The following is an 18,823-nucleotide window of genomic DNA, read 5'->3' on the forward strand; positions in this document are numbered from 1 at the left end:
CCACCGCATTGTTGAAGGCAGGGGCAAGGAAGAAGAGCTCACGATATGGAAAGAAAGGAAGAAGAGCTTCACATTTTCTTCTCCCTGCTTGGTTTTGACTTCTGATTCTCTTACTCTGGAAATTGGATGATGTTGTTTTGGGTTGATGCTGTTTTGTTCTAGTGTTCTAGTTTGTTTTGTTCTGGAAATTGCGTTGGAGAAATTGGGCTGGAGGAAGAAGATCATGGGTGTTGACATTCCCCTGATTCCCCACGCCAAGATGAATTCGAGTACAATGTTTCTTTAGATCAGTGGATTCAGTGGGTAGTCTTTGGATGACTCTTCCACTTGTGAATTTTTGGAATTTTTTCCTTCTTGGAGGAAGAAGATAATATGTTTTTCTGGAGTTTCTGGAGTTTTGTGATAGTTTTTTTTCAATTGAGGATTAAGTGGTTGTAATTAATGCTTATTTGGATTTTTTATTTTTAATTAATAATTAATTTTATTAATTTTATTTTTTTTCTTTGCCACGTCAGATAAGTAAACCCAGTCATCATGCCAATTCATCACTCGCCGGAGCTCCGGGCTCCAGCGAGGACCTGCTCCAGACTTATTGCAAACGAGAGGACCCAAATTTGCAAATTTTCCGGGGAGGGACTTACTTCAGACGGTGAGACAAAGACAGGAACCAAGTAGATGATTAACCCAATAATATATTAACTACTAAAGTTGGTTAAATGTCCTAGGTAAATGTATATTTTGGAAGTTTTTGAAAAATCTTAAACGATTATTTATGTTGTTGAATATTAAATATAATGTTGTTGCATTTAATTTTTTAAATAATTTTGAAATGCAATTGAGTTTTTCAATGAAAATACTAATAAATTAAATTATTGGCAACTATTTTAGTTATTAATTTTGTTAACTATTAGTATCAACTTTCAGTTTCTTATTAAAAATAATAATTTATTAGGTATGAATTAAAAATATTTTGAATATAAATTAATTTTCGATCATAAATTGAGGAAAAACTTAAATTGTTAAAATAAAATTAATAATTGTTTTTCAATAAAAGAAGATATTATTGAATAAGAGCTACATGAGAACATCCCTCATGAAATAGGTCATACATAAGTAAAAAATATATTTATATATAAAAAATATTAAGAATTTAAATTGATAGTAATATTAAGGGTTAATCGTCTACTTGGTCCCTGTCTTTGTCTCGACGTCTGAAATTAGTCCCTCCACGGAAAATTTACAAATATGGGTCCTCTTGTTTGCAATAAGTCTGGAGCAGGTCCTCGCCGGAGCCCGGAGCTCCGACAAGTGATGAATAGGCATGTTGACTAGATAAATGAGGCTGACGTGGAAAGAGATTTTTTTTTTTTAAATTACATGCCAAATTAATTACCCAAATAAACCCTAAATTAATTAACAAAATCAATTCCCCAAATTACTTCTAAAAAGAATCAATTCCCCCAAATTAATTCAAATTCCCCAAATTAGGTTTCATATTCTGCAATTCCAGTTCCAATTCCTAACCCTAAATCAATCACAATTCCTAATATTGTTCTTCCATCTTCATCTTCACTGCAGGCAAGAAGAATTCACTAAACCCCATCTGCACTCCCTTCACATCACTACTCTTTCATCCATCAACACTCTCCTTTAGATGGAGTTTCTTCTTTGAATCCAGGATCATGTCTCAACTCATGGGACTTCACTCTTGACCCAGGTCCCTTCTTTCTTCGATCAATGTCCCTTTTCATCTTCACCTACGAACCCAGAAATCCACCCCCACCTCCAGCAAGCTCAACAATCCACCAACCCCACCCATACCCAGCCACCGAGAAACCACCACCCAAATCCAGCCAGACTCGCCAGTCGCCACCACCACCCTGGAACCCACGCCCACCTCCTGCAACCTCAACAACCCAGCAACCATTTTCTTCCCTTTCATACCACCAACGCACCAACACCAAAGAGAGATTGACAAAGAAAGAAGAAGAAGAAGCAAAACAAGAACAAAGGGCAGATCGAGAGAACAAGAGGACCGCATTCGCTCCGGCGAAGTGTCAACGCGGTCGTGTGCTGCTCCGATTGTTCTTCAGGCGGTCGCGGTTGAAGAGCGGGAAAACGGCGTCACTGCAGAAGACGTCGTCGTCGTCCGTGGCCTCAAGCCCCTCTTCCTTTCTTTCCAGCTCGTGAGCCCTTCTTCCTTGCTCGTCTCTTCAACATTGCGATGGTGGGGTGGAGAAGAAAGGTGAAGACGCGGCTGTGGTGGGGTGAAGAAGTGGTTCATGAGAGATGAAGAGGAAGGTTCAAGAAGAAGAAGAGCGTCCATGGCGGTGGGTGAAAGATGAAGAGGAAGGTTCCAGAAGAATTAGGGTTTGGAATTGGTGTGTTTCTGAATAGGTGATTTAGGATTTGGGGTTAATTTGGGGAGGGGGAATTGATTTTGTTAATTAGGTTTGGATTTGATTTGTTAAAAGGTTTTATTTTGGTTAATTGGGTTAAATTATTTGACATGTAATTTTTTTTTTAAAAATTCATGTCAGCTCACTTAATTGAGTCAGCATGCCTATTCATCACTCACCGGAGCTCCGGGCTCCGGCGAGGACCTGCTCCAGACTTATTGCAAACGAGAGGACCTAGATTTGCAAATTTTCCGGGGAGGGACTAATTTAAGACGGCGAGACAAATACAGGGACTAAGTAAACGATTAACCATAATATTAATTATTTACACAAAGAGCTCTAATATGAAAAATTTAGTAAGCAAAAAATAAAAATTCTAGTACTATTTATTCAGATGTCTAAAGACTCTAAACACAATTTTTTTTTTTATATTTATAATGAAAAAATATTTTAATGTTTATTTTTTTTATTTTTTTTTGACATCGGAAAGTTAAATAACTGCCACCACCAGGGATTGATCCCTGGACTTAATTACCCACCCCAACTCCATATGTCCCTTAGCTCTTAACACTTGAGATATCATTTGAGGACATTTTAATGTTTATTTAATTACACTATAATATTTTTTAGACAATATTATAAATACTGTAAATAATCCGTGATCTCACATGTATTATATATAGTGTTGTTTTAAAGATAATGAATAAATTTTCGCTATGTCAATTTATTATATTTTTCGATTAAACATGGGTATATAGAATTCAACTCTCAATCACAAGGGTTTAAACAATCACTTTTAGCCACTTTAATCAATACTCATTAATAAAATTAATTTATGGAAACATTTGTATGCTCCCACAAATAAATCCCGGTTGAAAGAGTTAGCCAAACAGGATGTAAATATGTTTTTAGATAGAAGAAGATTTCTCTTGTCGATGATGAAAAAATAATTAACTAAGCCATTGAGAAGGGTGGAGCCCTGGAGGGGTATCAAAGTGATTTGGGAGAAGCGGCCTATGATATGCAGAATTTTTTTTAGGTAAGAAATCACCTACCTAGGTATTGTTTTCTTGTATTGATTCCATGATCCATGCAATTCATTCTAAATTTTCTATTCATACAAGATGAACTTGAAAGAAAAATGTAACTTCATCTATGTAAATAGTTAACTTAGTAACATTCCACATAGCTGCAACACACCTAACATACAATTTATCACAACCCTGCAGTTTTTGTTTTCAAAGCAAAAGAGGTTTCAAAACAAGAGATTTTGCAAATAACTCCTTCATCATCTCTATAAACTCATCAATACATATTGTATCTTCAAACCAAGTCAATAGCAGCAGTTATCAAATTCAAAGTTTCAACTCATGGAGACCACAACAACAACTCACATAGCCATAGTTTTAGTCCCGATATACAGCCATATCCGCTCAATCCTCGAGTTCTGCAAGCGATTGGCTCATCTCCACCAAGACATCCACATCACCTGCATCAACCCCACATTTGAGTCTCCTTGCAGCTATGTAGTCAAAGCCCTTTTTGAAAACCTCCCATCAAACATAGAATGTATGTTCCTTCCACCTGTGAATTTGGATGACATGGCTCAAACCTCTGACCCTGCAATCTTAATTCAAGCCACAATCATTCGCTCTCTGCCTTCAATTTACAATGTCTTGAACACACTACATTGTTCTTCTAACTCAAGAGGGCTTGCTTCCATTGTTGTTGATGGTTTAATCACCCAAGTATTGCCAATGGCAAATGAGCTTAATGTTTTATCATATGCTTATTTCCCTTCCACAGCCATGTTGCTATCACTCTGCTTGTACCCTTCCACGTTCGACAAGACATTTCCTTGTGAGACTATAGAGATACCCGGTTGCATACCGATTCATATCACCGATCTCCCTAACCAGATTCAAAACCGATACAACGAAGATTACAAGGTGTTTCTTGAAAGTAACAAAAGATTCTATTTAGCCGATGGTGTGATTATCAATAGTTTCTTTGATCTTGAACCAGAGACCTTCAGAGCCTTGCAAGAAAATCAGGGGACAAGTCCCCCATCAGTTCCTCATGTTTACCCAGTTGGACCCTTTATAGTACAAAAAGAGTCTTATGATGAGAGTCATGGAAATGAAGATGAAACTGATGAATACATTAGATGGTTGGAGAAGCAGGAACCAAATTCTGTGTTGTATATTTCCTTTGGAAGTGCTGGAACACTCACTCATGATCAAATCAATGAGCTTGCATTGGGATTGGAATTGAGTGGTGAGAAATTCTTGTGGGTGATAAGACCACCTCATAAACTTGAATTCATTGGTGACTTTGGTGTTGGAGATGAGGACCCTTTGAAGTGTTTACCAGATGGGTTCTTGGAGAGAACAAAGGGGCAAGGCTTTCTTGTTCCTTATTGGGCAAACCAGATTGAAATCCTTAGTACCGGCGTGATCGGAGGGTTCTTGTGCCATTGTGGTTGGAATTCCACGCTTGAAAGTATTGTCCATGGCATTCCAATCATAGCATGGCCACTTTTCGCTGAGCAGAAGATGAATGCAGCTATGTTAAGTGATGGTTTGAAAGTTGCTCTTAGGCCTAAACGAAATGAGAAGGGGATTGTGGGAAGGGAAGTGGTAGCTGAGGTCATAAAGAATATACTGGTAGGTGAAGAGGGTAAGGGGATTCACCAAAGAATGAAGAGGTTGCAAGATGTTGCTATTGATGCACTGAAGGAAGATGGATCTTCAACAAGGACAATGACACAATTAGCACTCAAATGGAAAAGGTTGGCGGTTGAAGGGGAAGGGAACTAAGTGTGTATTAGAAAACTCAATCAAAAATCACGGTGAAACTATGAACATAAGCAATTTTTCTTAGTTTTTACTTCTATCCACTATGATTTTATCTTCACTTTAGTTTTTTTAATAAATTTCTAAACATACACTAAAATAAAATAGGTGGATTCAATTTCATATGAGAAAAATGCACAAGTTCATAAGGTTTATGTATTTTTAGTCCTAAGTAAGTTCCACACATGAGAAATTTACAAAGGAATCACAAATAAAATTAAATTCCACACATTTACAACCTTTTGCATTAGTTCGATTTCACAATGTGGTTACTGGTTAGTTACTTATTTTCATATTCACAACTTGAATAATAAATGTTTGAATTTACTGGCTTCTTATTAAAGTTATTTCATTTTTATTTTTAATAGATGTATTATTTATATTATTTTCCGATGGAAAAAAAAAAGATGTATTATTTATATCAGGGAAATGATTTATGTTGCGAAAGGGGTCAGAATCCCAAATTTGATTTTCTCATCCAATCAAATTTACTATTTTTTAATTAACTAGTGTTTTTTACCCGCGCGTTGCACGGGGAATATGTCTATTATATTTGATACATCAATTAATCCCTTGATTATTAAAAATATATTAAACAACGGATGAAATAGAAGAGTCTGAAATGCTAAGTAAAGTGGACATAAAGACTTCTCTTCTAAGTTTGATTGAGATCAACAGGAACTCGTTTCACATTCTTCGTGAATATGAAGACAATAGCACAAATCATAGATATAAGGAATTACTAACATATTAATCTTAAAAAAAATGAATGTGATAGTAGCACAAATCAGGATTGTAAAAGATAAATCATAAAATATGACATTATTGTATTTATTCCAGGTCATCCAAGTTTGAGGTACCTACAAAATCAAATAATAACACAACTTGATATCTTTATAATATCATGATAATCAATACTCACTTGGTCATTGTTGTGGTCTTGCTCAGACAATCTAAATAAGACCACATATCCCCATAGGCCATAGCCCTGACCACCCACAAACTTCATTAGACACATCAACAATATCACTATCATACCATTTCAATGTTAATTTTAAATGAAAAGTTCATTGGTCTAGCTAAAATTAACAGTAAGTTTAAAGAGACACATTTGACTAAAATTATCGAAAATCGAGAAACCTCTTCCTCCACTTCCTTCTTCTTCCATCAGATATAAACATATTTTTTGTTGCTTTCAACTAATACATATTAAATCATCATGCCATATTATGTCTAAAAAAATATCAGCTACAAAGCCAACTATCCAACACTTCAAAACTGAGAATTTGTTTCAATTCAGAACAATCTTAAAGAATTCATTCTTGACATTTTTAGACAATTCAGTTTCATTACAGGAAGCTCCCCATCTTTGCCAAAATCTAAATCTAAAGGTCATTGTGACTCATACTCTTATATCTACATTCCACGTGTCATTCTCGTGTTAATTCTCATAAAAAAATACATTTTTTAATTTTAGATTTGATTAGGATTTAGGTTGTTTATTTCTTGATTTGATCTTAATTTATTTTTGATTTATTTTTAGAGTATTAATTAATTTTTATGGTATTTTTATTGAATTGTCGGATTTTTAATTAATTCAGGATTTTATGAGTTTTTATTGTGATTTGCTTGATTTTGGTAGTTTTTATCTATATTTATTTAGTACCTTTTTAAATTTTAGATTTGATTAGGATTTAGGTTGTTTATTTCATATGAATTTATCTTAATTTATCTTATTATTTATTTTTAGAGTATTAATTAAATTTTATGTTATTTTTATTGAATTTTCGAATTTTAATTTAATTAAGAATTTTATGAGTTTATATTGGGATTTAGTAGTTTTTAATTCAATAAAAATACCATAAAATGAGGAAAAAATTAAAAGGCTACACACAAGTGAAAATCCTCTTCTCTTTCATTGAGAATTTGTGATCTATGGAAAAGTCCTTCCTCTTTGCTTCCATTACCGTCGAGCAAGAGAGTTGACGTCTCTCCCCCTCCTCCCTACTTCCAATTGTAGAGCCAAACCAAATCATGGTGGTAACCATCAAAACCCCAATCTTTATTAGCCCTGACAAACACAAATTAAATCAACTCATAATCAGTTCATACTCCATGAAAATCTTGCTCCTTCAAGTTTTTCGGAATTTTTGATAAAAAAAAAAGTTTTCGGATTTTTGTTCTTCATGTCTTGCTCACTTGCCACACATTGAGGCATCACAAGTTCGTGGTATGTATATTAATATAACTATATTCTTTTAATTACTTCATATATATATATAGGCAATTGAAATCTTTTTTCTATTGTGAACATGTTCGGTTTCCGTGAACCCACTCAAAACAGATTCCAAACAGTTTGGTAAAGAATTTTACTTGTATTTTAAGGGGAAAATGTAAATCTGGTATGTATAAAGATTCAGGAATTTATTTCAAAAGCATTAGAAATTAAAAAAGTGACTTTTTGGAAAACCACTACATTTTTATCATCGTTAATGATAAGAAGACATAACCTTAAGCTAAATAGTGTGTCCATTCATTGAGAGAATAGGAAGATAGTGTGTTCACACATACTGGTTCCAACGACAGTGCTAGTACAACAAACTTACAAAGATAATTGAAGCTCTAATACTCATTCCCTTCAAATATTTGAAAACAGCCACGTTCTCCACGCAATATGCCTGTAATGGAAAAAACAGAGTGAAAGACTGACACTTTCTTTCCAACCAAGAGGATCAATGTAGCAATCCAAAATGTGAATCCTGCAAAATAACAGTTAATTTTAAAAAAAATTATAGTCTAATATTGTTGAATGTAAGCATATCCAAATTTGTTTAAACTAAAGAAACAAAAAGTAAAAAATTATGGCAATAACATACTACAGAACTACCCCAAAGCATCACTGCACAGTCCCAAACCGAAATCAGTTATATCGATTGTCAGAGTGATATCATGAGAAAGAATAAAAGGAGAAATTAAGTGATTCCTTTAAATATGCAGAAGCAAGTTGCATACTCGAGTGATCTTCCTCATTTTTCCTCCATGCCAACCGGTTCACATTAGAGGCATATAGGGGAGGAGATGGCTGATGTAGTATTAGTACGGAGTAATCTAGGAAAATCTTAGATAATTAAGGCAAATATTTTAAAATTTTATGAAAAGTTTCTCAGATTTAAAATTACCTTTAAAAAATCGGTTTCAATATTTGTTATGAGAATAAATTTTAGGTGAAGAATTTTTTTTTGTAATAATTAAATTATTTTTATTTTATTTCAGATTTTTATTTAATTAAGGATTTTATGAGTTTTTATTGTGATTTGCTAGTTTTTATTAATTAATTTTTATGGTATTTTTTATTGAATTTTTATTTATTATTTAATCTAGGTAAATCTTAGATAATTAGAGCTAATATTTTAAAATTTTATGATTTTTTTTCATATTTAAAATCATGAAATAAACAACCTAAATCCTAATCAAATCTAAAATTTAAAAAGGTACTAAATAAATATAGATAAAAACTATCAAAATCTACCAAATCACAATAAAAACTCATAAAATCCTGAATTAATTTAAAATCCGAAAATTCAATAAAAATACCATAAAAATTAATTAATACTCTAAAAATAAATCATAAATAAATTATGATAAAATCAAGAAATAAACAACCTAAATCCTAATCAAATATAAAATTTAAAAATGTATTTTTATTATGAGAAATAACCTAAGAATGACACGTGGAATTTTTTTTTATGAGAATTAACGTGAGAACGACACGTCACCAAGAATTAACGTGAGAACGACACGTCACCAAATCAGCATGATGAAAGTTCTTCTTTTCTAATATATATTGATATTGATTGATGGGTCTTATATTTTATTTCAAAACTCACTAAATAACATTCTTGAGCTCTTTTGAGAGAGTTTCGTAACAAATAACAGCTCTCTACATATTATAGATATAATACTTTATAAAAGTAGTAGTTTAAAATCTATATCTATATACTATAGAAAAGAATAACATTGTGATTAAAACACTTAACATTCCATGACTTACTCTCACCAAACCCCCTTCATTAGATGACAAGTGTCAACCTCTCCTTCATTCAGACCACCTCATTGAAGCCCATTTTTCTTGGACTTTTGTTTTGAGGTCTATCATTGACAACTCATCTATCTCAAATCATGAGAGAGAACCTAGAGAGAGAAAGAGAGAGAAAGGGGAGGCGAAGCGTGGGTGCAAATGCAGTATGGGCTAAGAGGGATGGAAGCGCCGATGCAGGGTGGCAGAGGGTTGTGGGAAGAAGACGGAGGAGTGTCACTTCTTATTTTTTCTCTCACTTTCCGGATAACTTCGATGCAAAAGCAATGCATGGAGTCTTTGGTAGGTATGGTAGGGTGAAGGAAGTGATTATCCCAGCGAAGAGGAGTAAGGAGGGGAGGAGATTTGGGTTTGTGAGATTTTGGGATGTGGTTGATCCTGTTGAACTGGGGAAGAAACTTGACCGTATACTTATCGGGTGTGAGAAAGTCTATGTAAATATCCCCAGGTTTAGAAAGGATGATGTTGGAGGGGTTGGTCCAAACTTCACGACTTTACAAGGGCAGAGGAAGGAAGTCAAAAGTGGGACTGGTAGACAGACAAAACAACTGAATGAGTCTGGTAACAACAAGGAGAACAAGGGAGCAAATTGTAGTACAGGGAGGTCCTACAAAGAGGTGCTGGCAGAAGGAAATAGAATCACCCGAAATGCCCAGACACTTGGAGAGAATGAGAGAATAATTGAAGTTGTAGATGAGGTGGCTCCATGGCTTAGGAACAGCATGGTTGGGAAACTGAAGAAGGTGGAATTGATGAACTCTCTTCAAGATATGTTTATACTTGAAGGACTCCAGTTCATTCGGGTCCATTATATGGGAGATAATTATGTCTTGTTAACAGGAGAGGAGGGGCTCAATATTAGGGAGGTCTGGAACCAAAATGAGAACTGGCTTAGTGAAACATTTGAAGCAATATATCCATGGTCCCCGGAAGTAATGCCTGAGCATAGACTTATTTGGCTCCGCTGTGAAGGTATTCCCCTACATGTATGGAATGAGAGTTTCTTCAAGGAAATGGTGAAGGAGGTGGGTGAGATATGCGATTGCGGGTGAAACAAGCGATTTTTCCAGGGTGGATGCTGCCAGACTTTGCATTCGTACTAACTCTATGGTACCTATCTTTCTGCATTACATGGTGAAATTGAAGGGTAAAACTTTTAACATTCGCTTAATGGAGGAACTGCCGAGCTTGGATTTCGGCCATGGACGCGGCTCGCCAGAATCTAGTGGCTTAGAAGAGAGTGATGTTCCTAGTTGGTTTGATGATGGTGAAGGCTCTCCGCCGGCGACTCCACACAGCTCCGGCGGGGGTGGCGGGGATAGATGAGTCGAGGAGGCAGCAATTTTGGGGAACGAACCGTTAGTTGAGAAGTCTTTATTGCAGCAGAAATTTCCCTCTAGGGTTGCGGAGAAGAACGACGGCAATCATGAGGAGTTATTGGAGGGTGAGGATACAAATGCAGTGGATAATGACCTGGCTCAAAATTCAAATGTTCAAGAAGTAGTGGGGACCACTGAGTTGTTAGTTAACACTCACGTGGGAAACAATGAGTTGTTATATAACACTCACGTAGGAAACAATAATCTGGTGGTGGGAAATATCCATTGTCCACATAATGGGCCTAATTCCTCTGATGGGTTAAGCCCAAATTCTTTTCACCATCCCAACCTTGTTGGGCCATTGGACAGCAACAGCTTTGCTGGAAACCCACATCTGTCGTTGAATCAAGATGAGGGTGGGGAAAATAGGGATGAGCATGTAGAGGGATTAGAGGAAGGAGAATTTAGATCCATCAACTATCACGAGGAGAGCAGATCGGGTATTCACCCATATCCAGAAACTGGAAACACCAACCAACAACATCTTGCATCCCCGTTGTCAGGTGAGGGCTATATTGAAGGCTCGTCAAACTGCAGGACTCCATTCGAATCAAGCCTGATGAGGAACTCAGAGGGCCTAGCAGTAGCAATTCGAAACACACCAGGGAGGTTGGGTACGGGTTCTTCTTCGAATGAATCAAGGATGAGCTCATTCACTGACTCAAAGTTCAGTATCTTGAGCGCAGCGGCGAGGAAGATGTTAAGACAAAAGATGTATTCTTTAGAAAATTCAGTGCATGACTCTGGAATGGAAAATTGCAATGGGCTTTTCTGGTTGAGACACAAAGAAGGAGAGACAAGGAGAATTTGGCAATTGGGAAAGACTTTGGGAGTTTGCTATCAAGGGGATGAAGAATCTATTGTCAACAGACTTATTACAATGGAAAATAGGGATGAGCAAGGCAACAGAGGTGATGCGATTCAGGCTAGGGGGAGACTACATCAGTGAATCAATGAAGTTGTTAACCTATAATACAAGGGGACTTGGGAGCAGGGCTAAAGGTCGTTCAATCAGGAACCTCATACAGAAGGAAAAAATCGATTTTGCCTGCTTTCAAGAAACAAAGTTGGAAGGGATGAGCCAGTCAGCATGTCAGTTAATTTGGGGGAATGAGGAAATAGAGTGGATTCATGTCCCGGCTGCTAACCTTGGGGGTGGACTACTCTGTATTTGGTGCAAAAATACTTTCATTGCTGAGGAGGTCACATGCAATCAGAGGTGGATTTGTATTAGAGGGAAGTGGAAAGATCGGGTAGAAGAATGGATGATTTTGAATGTTTATGCACCTTGTACTGTGGTTGGAAAACGCCAGCTTTGGGAGGAAATAATTGACTGGAAAAGGAGGAGTAATGTGCACCATTGGTGCGTGGTTGGCGATTTTAACTCAGTTCGCTGTGCTGAAGAGAGGAAAGGAATTGGGGCAGATTCTAATCAGTACAGGAGGGATTCAGAACTGTATAATGAATTTATTGAAGCAATGGAACTTGTTGATACCCCGTTGACAGGAAAGAAATTTACTTGGGTGAGGCCAAATGGATCGGCTATGAGTAGATTAGATCGCTGTTTGGTCTCTTTGGTTGTTCTTGATGTATGGCCACAATGTGTACAACAGGTTCTTGATAGAGAATTTTCCGACCACCGCCCTGTCTTGCTGAAGCAGTTAAATTATGAGTGGTAATCAATTGTTGGCAGAGTGATCCGCGTTTTGCCCCGTTTGTTAGAGATAGTTGGAAAGCAATTGATGTCCAAGGGCGGGGGATATTCGTCATGAAGGAGAAATTGAAGTTAATGAAAGCCAAACTGAAAAAATGGAATGCTGAGGAGTTTGGAAGCTTGAATGCTAAAAGGAGGGAGATTATAGACAACATGAATTTGCTGGATTCAAAAGCAGAGGAAGCTGATCTTTCACCACGAGAAGTCGAGGAGAGGAAGGAGCTTATGGGGGAATATTGGCGAATTTCAAATCTGAATGAGTCGTTATTATGCCAAAAATCAAGAGTTAGATGGCTGCGTGATGGGGGTGAAAATTCCAGTTTTTTTCATGGAATGGTGAAATGGCGACAGCGGGCAAATTCTATTAATGGACTCCATCTTAACGGTCATTGGGAGGAGGAACCAACAATTGTAAAAGAAGGGATCCGGCAGTTCTTGGAACTGTAAGACCCAAGTTTTTAAGCCTATGCTAAGTGAATAAAATCCTATTCACGATTAGGGTTGATGTATCGTGAAGGGAAACCTGAACTAGAGTTTACCAAACGGAAAAAATATATGAAGGAGAAAGTTCAGGAAAAGTCTGAGGATCGTACCGAAGTCGATAAAAGTTATAGCACGATCGTTATACGCTTAGACCTAGGTGAGAAACCCTAGTATATAGCTAGTTTTCACTTTTAGGCACGATGGAAGTTAATTCCAAAAATCTTCAGAGAAATGTTAGAACTTCTCTTTTTCCATATATCACAATCGTTTCGAGGCGAAACTCTAGGATCTACGAACGTCTGATTCCAATCATCGGAAGTTTGCCGAAACCGAAACCCTGGTATTTCAAAACCCTAGAAATACTCGACAATGAAGACTTTTTATATTCAGAGCTTCAAATGAATATTCTACACGCGTACACCCATTTCTCTTGATGATTTCAATCTTTCTTCCGAAGGAAATTTTCTATTCCGACATTCGATGCAAAAAGCAACTTATCGGGTAAAATAGTTTTACACCGACTATGCATTAGTTGCCAAAAATACAAGGAGACATCTTTTTAGTTTTGGAATTCTTTCGCCAAAACATATCTTAGAATTCATGGAGAATGACGCCGGAAAAATCAGATTCGCGAAACTTTCATTTTCCCGCGTTTTGCCAACCCTTATATATAGCAAAGAAAGGAAGAAAAAAATCAAAAAAACTACCAATTTCCCCACCCAAACCCGCGGCCACAAAGAAGAAGAAGGAGGAGAAGATTTTCTTCATCGCTTGCTTGATCGTCGATCAATCAGTTGCTGCTTCAAGGCTTCGAGGTATAGTCGCTAATCCTTACCTCCGATCGCTTTTTCCATAGCTTTTCTGTAGACTTTTCTGAGCTGATAGTTTTGAGGTTTTTGCAAAACTATCCTGAATATTTCATTTCTGATTCTAAACCTCTTCCTTATGTGCCCAAGATCACTTCTGCCGGGTTATATTTTCCGTTATGTCGCCGGAATTCCGCCGGAATCAATTTTAGCCTTAAATACCCATTTTTGGAGTTTTTGGAGTAAAGCTTCAACCTTTAGGCTAAAAACTATCGCCTTAGCTTAGTGCTAGTAGGATTAGTTGTCATAAACGTCGTCGGTGACGTCCCTGTCAAATTTGGTTTTTGGGATTTCAGTTTTGAAAATCCTAAGTTAAAAATCATGAACAAAATACCCCTGCGACAGTTTTTGATCCGATAATTTTTCCGAGTTCAGAATACCCTTAGTTACGGCTAATGATAGCATAGGAACCAAGTTTGATCGAAGAAAAATCGAGTCCCCTAATTACCTAAAGTGGCCGAACCTATTAAGGGGGGAGGAGGAAAATTTCCTTTTCCGAAAACTTGTCTTTCGCGCTAGATTATCGTACCTTAGAGTATAGATTACTTCGAGTAACCTTAGTAAGTATCGATAGCTTAGTTTCCGATAGATTCTGATAGTATTTCTGTGATTTTGTTTTAAAGGAACTTTTGAGGAATTTCCTGAGGAACAACACTTTGATTGTGAGGAAGAGTTGGAAGTCCATCCTGGAGAATCTACAGGTGAGGGCTTCTCACTGAATCTCTAGTTAATACTTAGGGTCGATGCTTTCGACATTGTTTACTGTTTATGCACTGGATTGTGTGTGATTGGAAAATGTTTTCTGAGGCTTCGGCTGACAATGTAGATGATGCATCTACTGAATGTTTTTGATGAGTGAATTTCATGCTAAGTGCTAATTGGGTAATTTAGGATGTGTGGTGCATGCCTTATATGCTAAGTGCTATGTGGTTATTGCTTAATATGTTGATATATGACATGTTGATTGGTTGTGCTGAGTTATTTATACTTATGCAATGAGATCTGAGATTCTGAATGGTGAGAATAGCGGGCAGGTCATGCCGATTTTATTTTGAGAGTTTTGAGAAAGTTTGATAGGACGAATGAGATTCGGACCTTCTAATGATGTGTATGGATCGAGACATTCTCTGGAGTCATTTGGGGATTAGGAGATCCCGAGAACTTATAGGAATTGCGATAAGACTAAAAAGGATATTATTTTGAAAAGAAAACTCATAAGACATTAAACAACCTCTAAATCTTCAAATAAGGATAATAAACTCGAAAGGAAGCTTCGGATGAAAATCTTAGTTTCGGAAAAATGAGAAGTGTCGTCGGATCCAAGTGTTGAGTATGTTGATGTTCTTGTGCTGTTGGAGCAGCTGTTGTTGTTGTGCTGTTGGAGCAGCGTTCGTTGTTGTGCTGTTGGAGCAGCTATGTTGTGGGGCTATCCTGGGGATAAGTCCTGGAAACCGTTAGTTTCCGAGAGTGTGATACTCTGTGCTCGTTGAGCAGTGTGACCATCGGATTGAGATGAGTCGGATGATTTGGAGATCATCATGAGTTATGTGTTGTTGTGAAGAAATGTCTTTTGTCGCAGAATCGACTGTTACCTTAGGGTAAGTTTTTAGAGACATTAATTTAGCTAGAACACGTGGCGACGTGTCGTGTGAGATTCGGAGACGTTGTTTGACTAATCATCTTGCATTCATGCAACATTAATGAGGTATTAACACAGGACGTACTTTGGACCTCGTCGGTTTCCAAAATGGTCATAAGACCCGGAATGCCGTGTAAGAGCGTTTGTAGACGACTCTTGTAGCAGACCGAAATGGCAGACCTACGGGTTTACTGCTGATCTGGCTACCTTGGTTTGGTGTAAGAGACACGCGGGCAGAAATGGTCCCACCGTTGCTGGTGCTAGGATTGACCCGTTGATGCCCATCCTAGAGGCACGCGAGCGGAAATGGTCCCACCATTGCTGGTGCTAGGATTGACTCGTTGTTGTCCATACCTTTGTTTGGTGTAAGAGGCACGCGGGCAGAAATGGTCCCACCGTTGCTGGTGCTAGGATTGATCCGTTTGATGTCCATCCGTTTCCGGATTGCATATTGGTTGACTGGGTTAACCTGCATATCATTTCATGCAACATGCATACTGACTTAGTTGATGAGTGTGTGTGATACTTGTTAGTTCTATTTGAGGCATGTTAACTGTGATTTACTGTCGTTTATGTTCATTGATAAATATGCAACCCTAGGATGTTATCCCTAGCTATAAGCCTAAGTGGCTATTTCCTTATCTGTATCTATCGGTGGTATTATTTATATAATTCTTTGGAGTTGACCCTCGCGTCTTCTGTGTGTGCTTTGGCGGACAAACGCCCATTGTCAGATGTCTTTGGCGGGCTAGTTCATGATGGTTCACCCTTCGGGGGGAACTAGGTTGGGATGCTGGAACAGGAGCACGCAGCGGTAGCGAGAGGATGACGGATGGTGTACATAGACTAGGTCGTTCTGGATTTCGAATTCGGACGACGATCATGCTAGCATGTAGGTTTTAGTGCTGGTGTGAGCTCCTCAAGATGAGATTAGTGTAGTAGTAGAGTCTTAGCTCTGAACATCATTTGTTTCTTTTGGGACAGGGTAGTTTCCCACCTATAGCTTTTTGTGTGGTTTCTTTACAGGAATCACAGAGAGTTGGTTGGACTTAGGAGGTCTTGCTTCAGGCCGATGGGCCAGCTGATTCTCAGTTTTGAGGGATGGTGTTGCGGATACTTCACCTTTACTTTCAGTCTGTACATATTGCCTTCGGGCGCTACACTTTTCTTTCCGTCACTGGAGGTTACTCGTGACGAGGTTGTTACTTACAGCGGGGGCTGTATTATATATTGTACATTAGTTCTGTTGCTTGTCGCTTTTGGGTTTGATTTAATTCAGTCTTGTCTTAGTTATTATCGAAAAAAAAAATATTCACGTTTTTCCGCATTAAGTTTACTTTTGGTTACTAAAGTGACACCACCAAAATCGGGGTGTTACATTGTGGTATCAGAGCACGGTCGAGTCTTTCGGGAGTTGTTGGGGAATAGGTCTTCTGTGCTAGGTTGTGTGACTCTGTAAAGAGTGAAAATTGATTGTCTGCAAGCGATTTTTCGCTTAGAATTGATTGAAGTTATTGCTTAATCATATTGTATAGTTATACTAGATGCTATCTATGATGAGTACTAACTGTTTGTTTAACATAACAGAACATGGTGAATACTAACCAGCTAGCTGCGATGATGGCCACTATGGCCCAAGCCGTGACAGCGCAAGCAAACGATAGTGCGATGAGGCGTGCTGCTGAGGAGGCACGTGAACAGCATCAGCGCCAGAGGGAAGTAACTCTGGACCAAAACAAAGGCCTCAATGATTTCAGGAGGCAAAACCCACCAAAGTTCTCTGGTGGTACTGACCCAGACAAAGCGGATCTCTGGATCCAGGAAATCGAGAAGATTTTCGGCGTTCTGCAAACTGTTGAGGGTGCCAAGGTGGGCATGGCGACTTATCTTCTGCTAGGAGATGCTGAGTACTGGTGGAAGGGCACCAGGGGAATCATGGAAGCCAACCATGAAGAGATTAACTGGAACTCGTTCCGGACCGCATTCTTGGAAAAGTATTTTCCAACAAGTGCTCGGGATGAGAGGGAGGCACAGTTTCTGACACTCCGTCAGGGAGGTATGTCTGTACCGGAATTTGCTTCGAAGCTGGAATCTTTGGCGAAGCATTTTCAAATTCTTCCATGATCACGTGAATGAGCGCTACATGTGCAAGCGCTTTGTAAATGGACTGAGGCCTGATATTGAGGACTCAGTGAGGCCGCTGGGAATCATGCGTTTCCAATCCTTGGTTGAGAAGGCCACGGAAGTGGAGCTGATGAAGAACCGGAGGTTGAACCGTACCGGAACTGGAGGGCCGATGAGATCAGGTTCTCAAAATTTTCAAGACAAGGGGAAGTTTCAGAGCAGGAAACCATATCAGCGTCCTGCTGGAGGAGGGATTACTTCAGGATCTTACAGACCCATGACGGGTACTGCTGGTGGTTCTGGAGATCGGACTTTGAACAGGGAGGTGACCTGTTTCAGATGTGAGAAGCCGGGGCACTATGCTAATGCTTGTCCCGACACGAGGCCCAAATGATTTAATTGTAACAGAATGGGGCATAATGCCGGTCAGTGCAGAGCACCCAAGACGGAGCCAACCGTGAACACTGCTCGTGGAAAACGTTCTGCTGCTAAAGCAAGAGTTTACACCATGGACGGTGAGAGAGCTGAAGGATTTGTCAGAGGAGAGCGCAAGAACGATGGTAACCTTCTAACCATTCTTTCTTATTCCAGTATAATATGTTCCATTCCTCTCGTAGTGTGTGCAAACACACCTATCTTGCTTATAACATTTAAGCTTTGACCTTATAGTTATTACGCCTATTAATACCTTACTTGACCGTAGCTCGTATTTTAGCTATAGAAGTTATACGAGGTTTAGAATGACACGCTAAACCTAGAAAGTAGTATTCTACCGATGCGTTTAAAAGGATGCTAGAAGCTGAAGAATGAATCTCATAGAGATTTCTTATGGAGTATACGTATGATGTTGAGGGCGTGTAGTTCCGTAGCGGAATCATTGAGGATTTAATATCAAGATATTTGTGACTATTGGATGATAGGAACTCATTGACTGTTCCAGTAGGCTTTTTCTAGATTTTCACCTTCGATGTGTTAGGCCTGATCAACTTAATATTGAGGGGGTGATATTCGGAATCACAGCTGGATATGGACTTTGATATAAGGACTGGTAAGATTAACTTGAGATGATCGAAGAGTAGTTGAGTTTGGGAGAAAAAAATTCTCATTAAGTATTTGTTTTCCTTGCGAAGGAGTTGTAGCCTTAAGAGATGAATATTCTTTTAGGAAATGTTGAAGAGTTACAGAGCATCAGAGATCCAAACTTGGAAAAGGTTTAGGTTTTAAGTCTATTAATTCTTGTCATAAGTGTGTAGGACTTGAAGTTTTGT

General features: G+C 38.1%; 1 protein-coding gene across 1 annotated transcript; it reads left to right on the forward strand.

Annotated features, from left to right (window-relative positions):
• The first annotated feature begins 3,744 nt into the window (after window positions 1–3,744).
• On the forward strand, window positions 3,745–5,218 carry LOC130733043 (hydroquinone glucosyltransferase-like). The gene has a single exon (XM_057585093.1). The coding sequence runs from the start codon at window positions 3,770–3,772 to the stop codon at window positions 5,216–5,218; it is 1,449 nt and encodes a 482-aa protein (XP_057441076.1). The 5' UTR covers window positions 3,745–3,769.
• The last annotated feature ends 13,605 nt before the right edge of the window (window positions 5,219–18,823 follow it).

Source organism: Lotus japonicus, chromosome 1 (genome assembly GCF_012489685.1).
Source record: "Lotus japonicus ecotype B-129 chromosome 1, LjGifu_v1.2".
NCBI lineage: Eukaryota > Viridiplantae > Streptophyta > Magnoliopsida > Fabales > Fabaceae > Lotus > Lotus japonicus.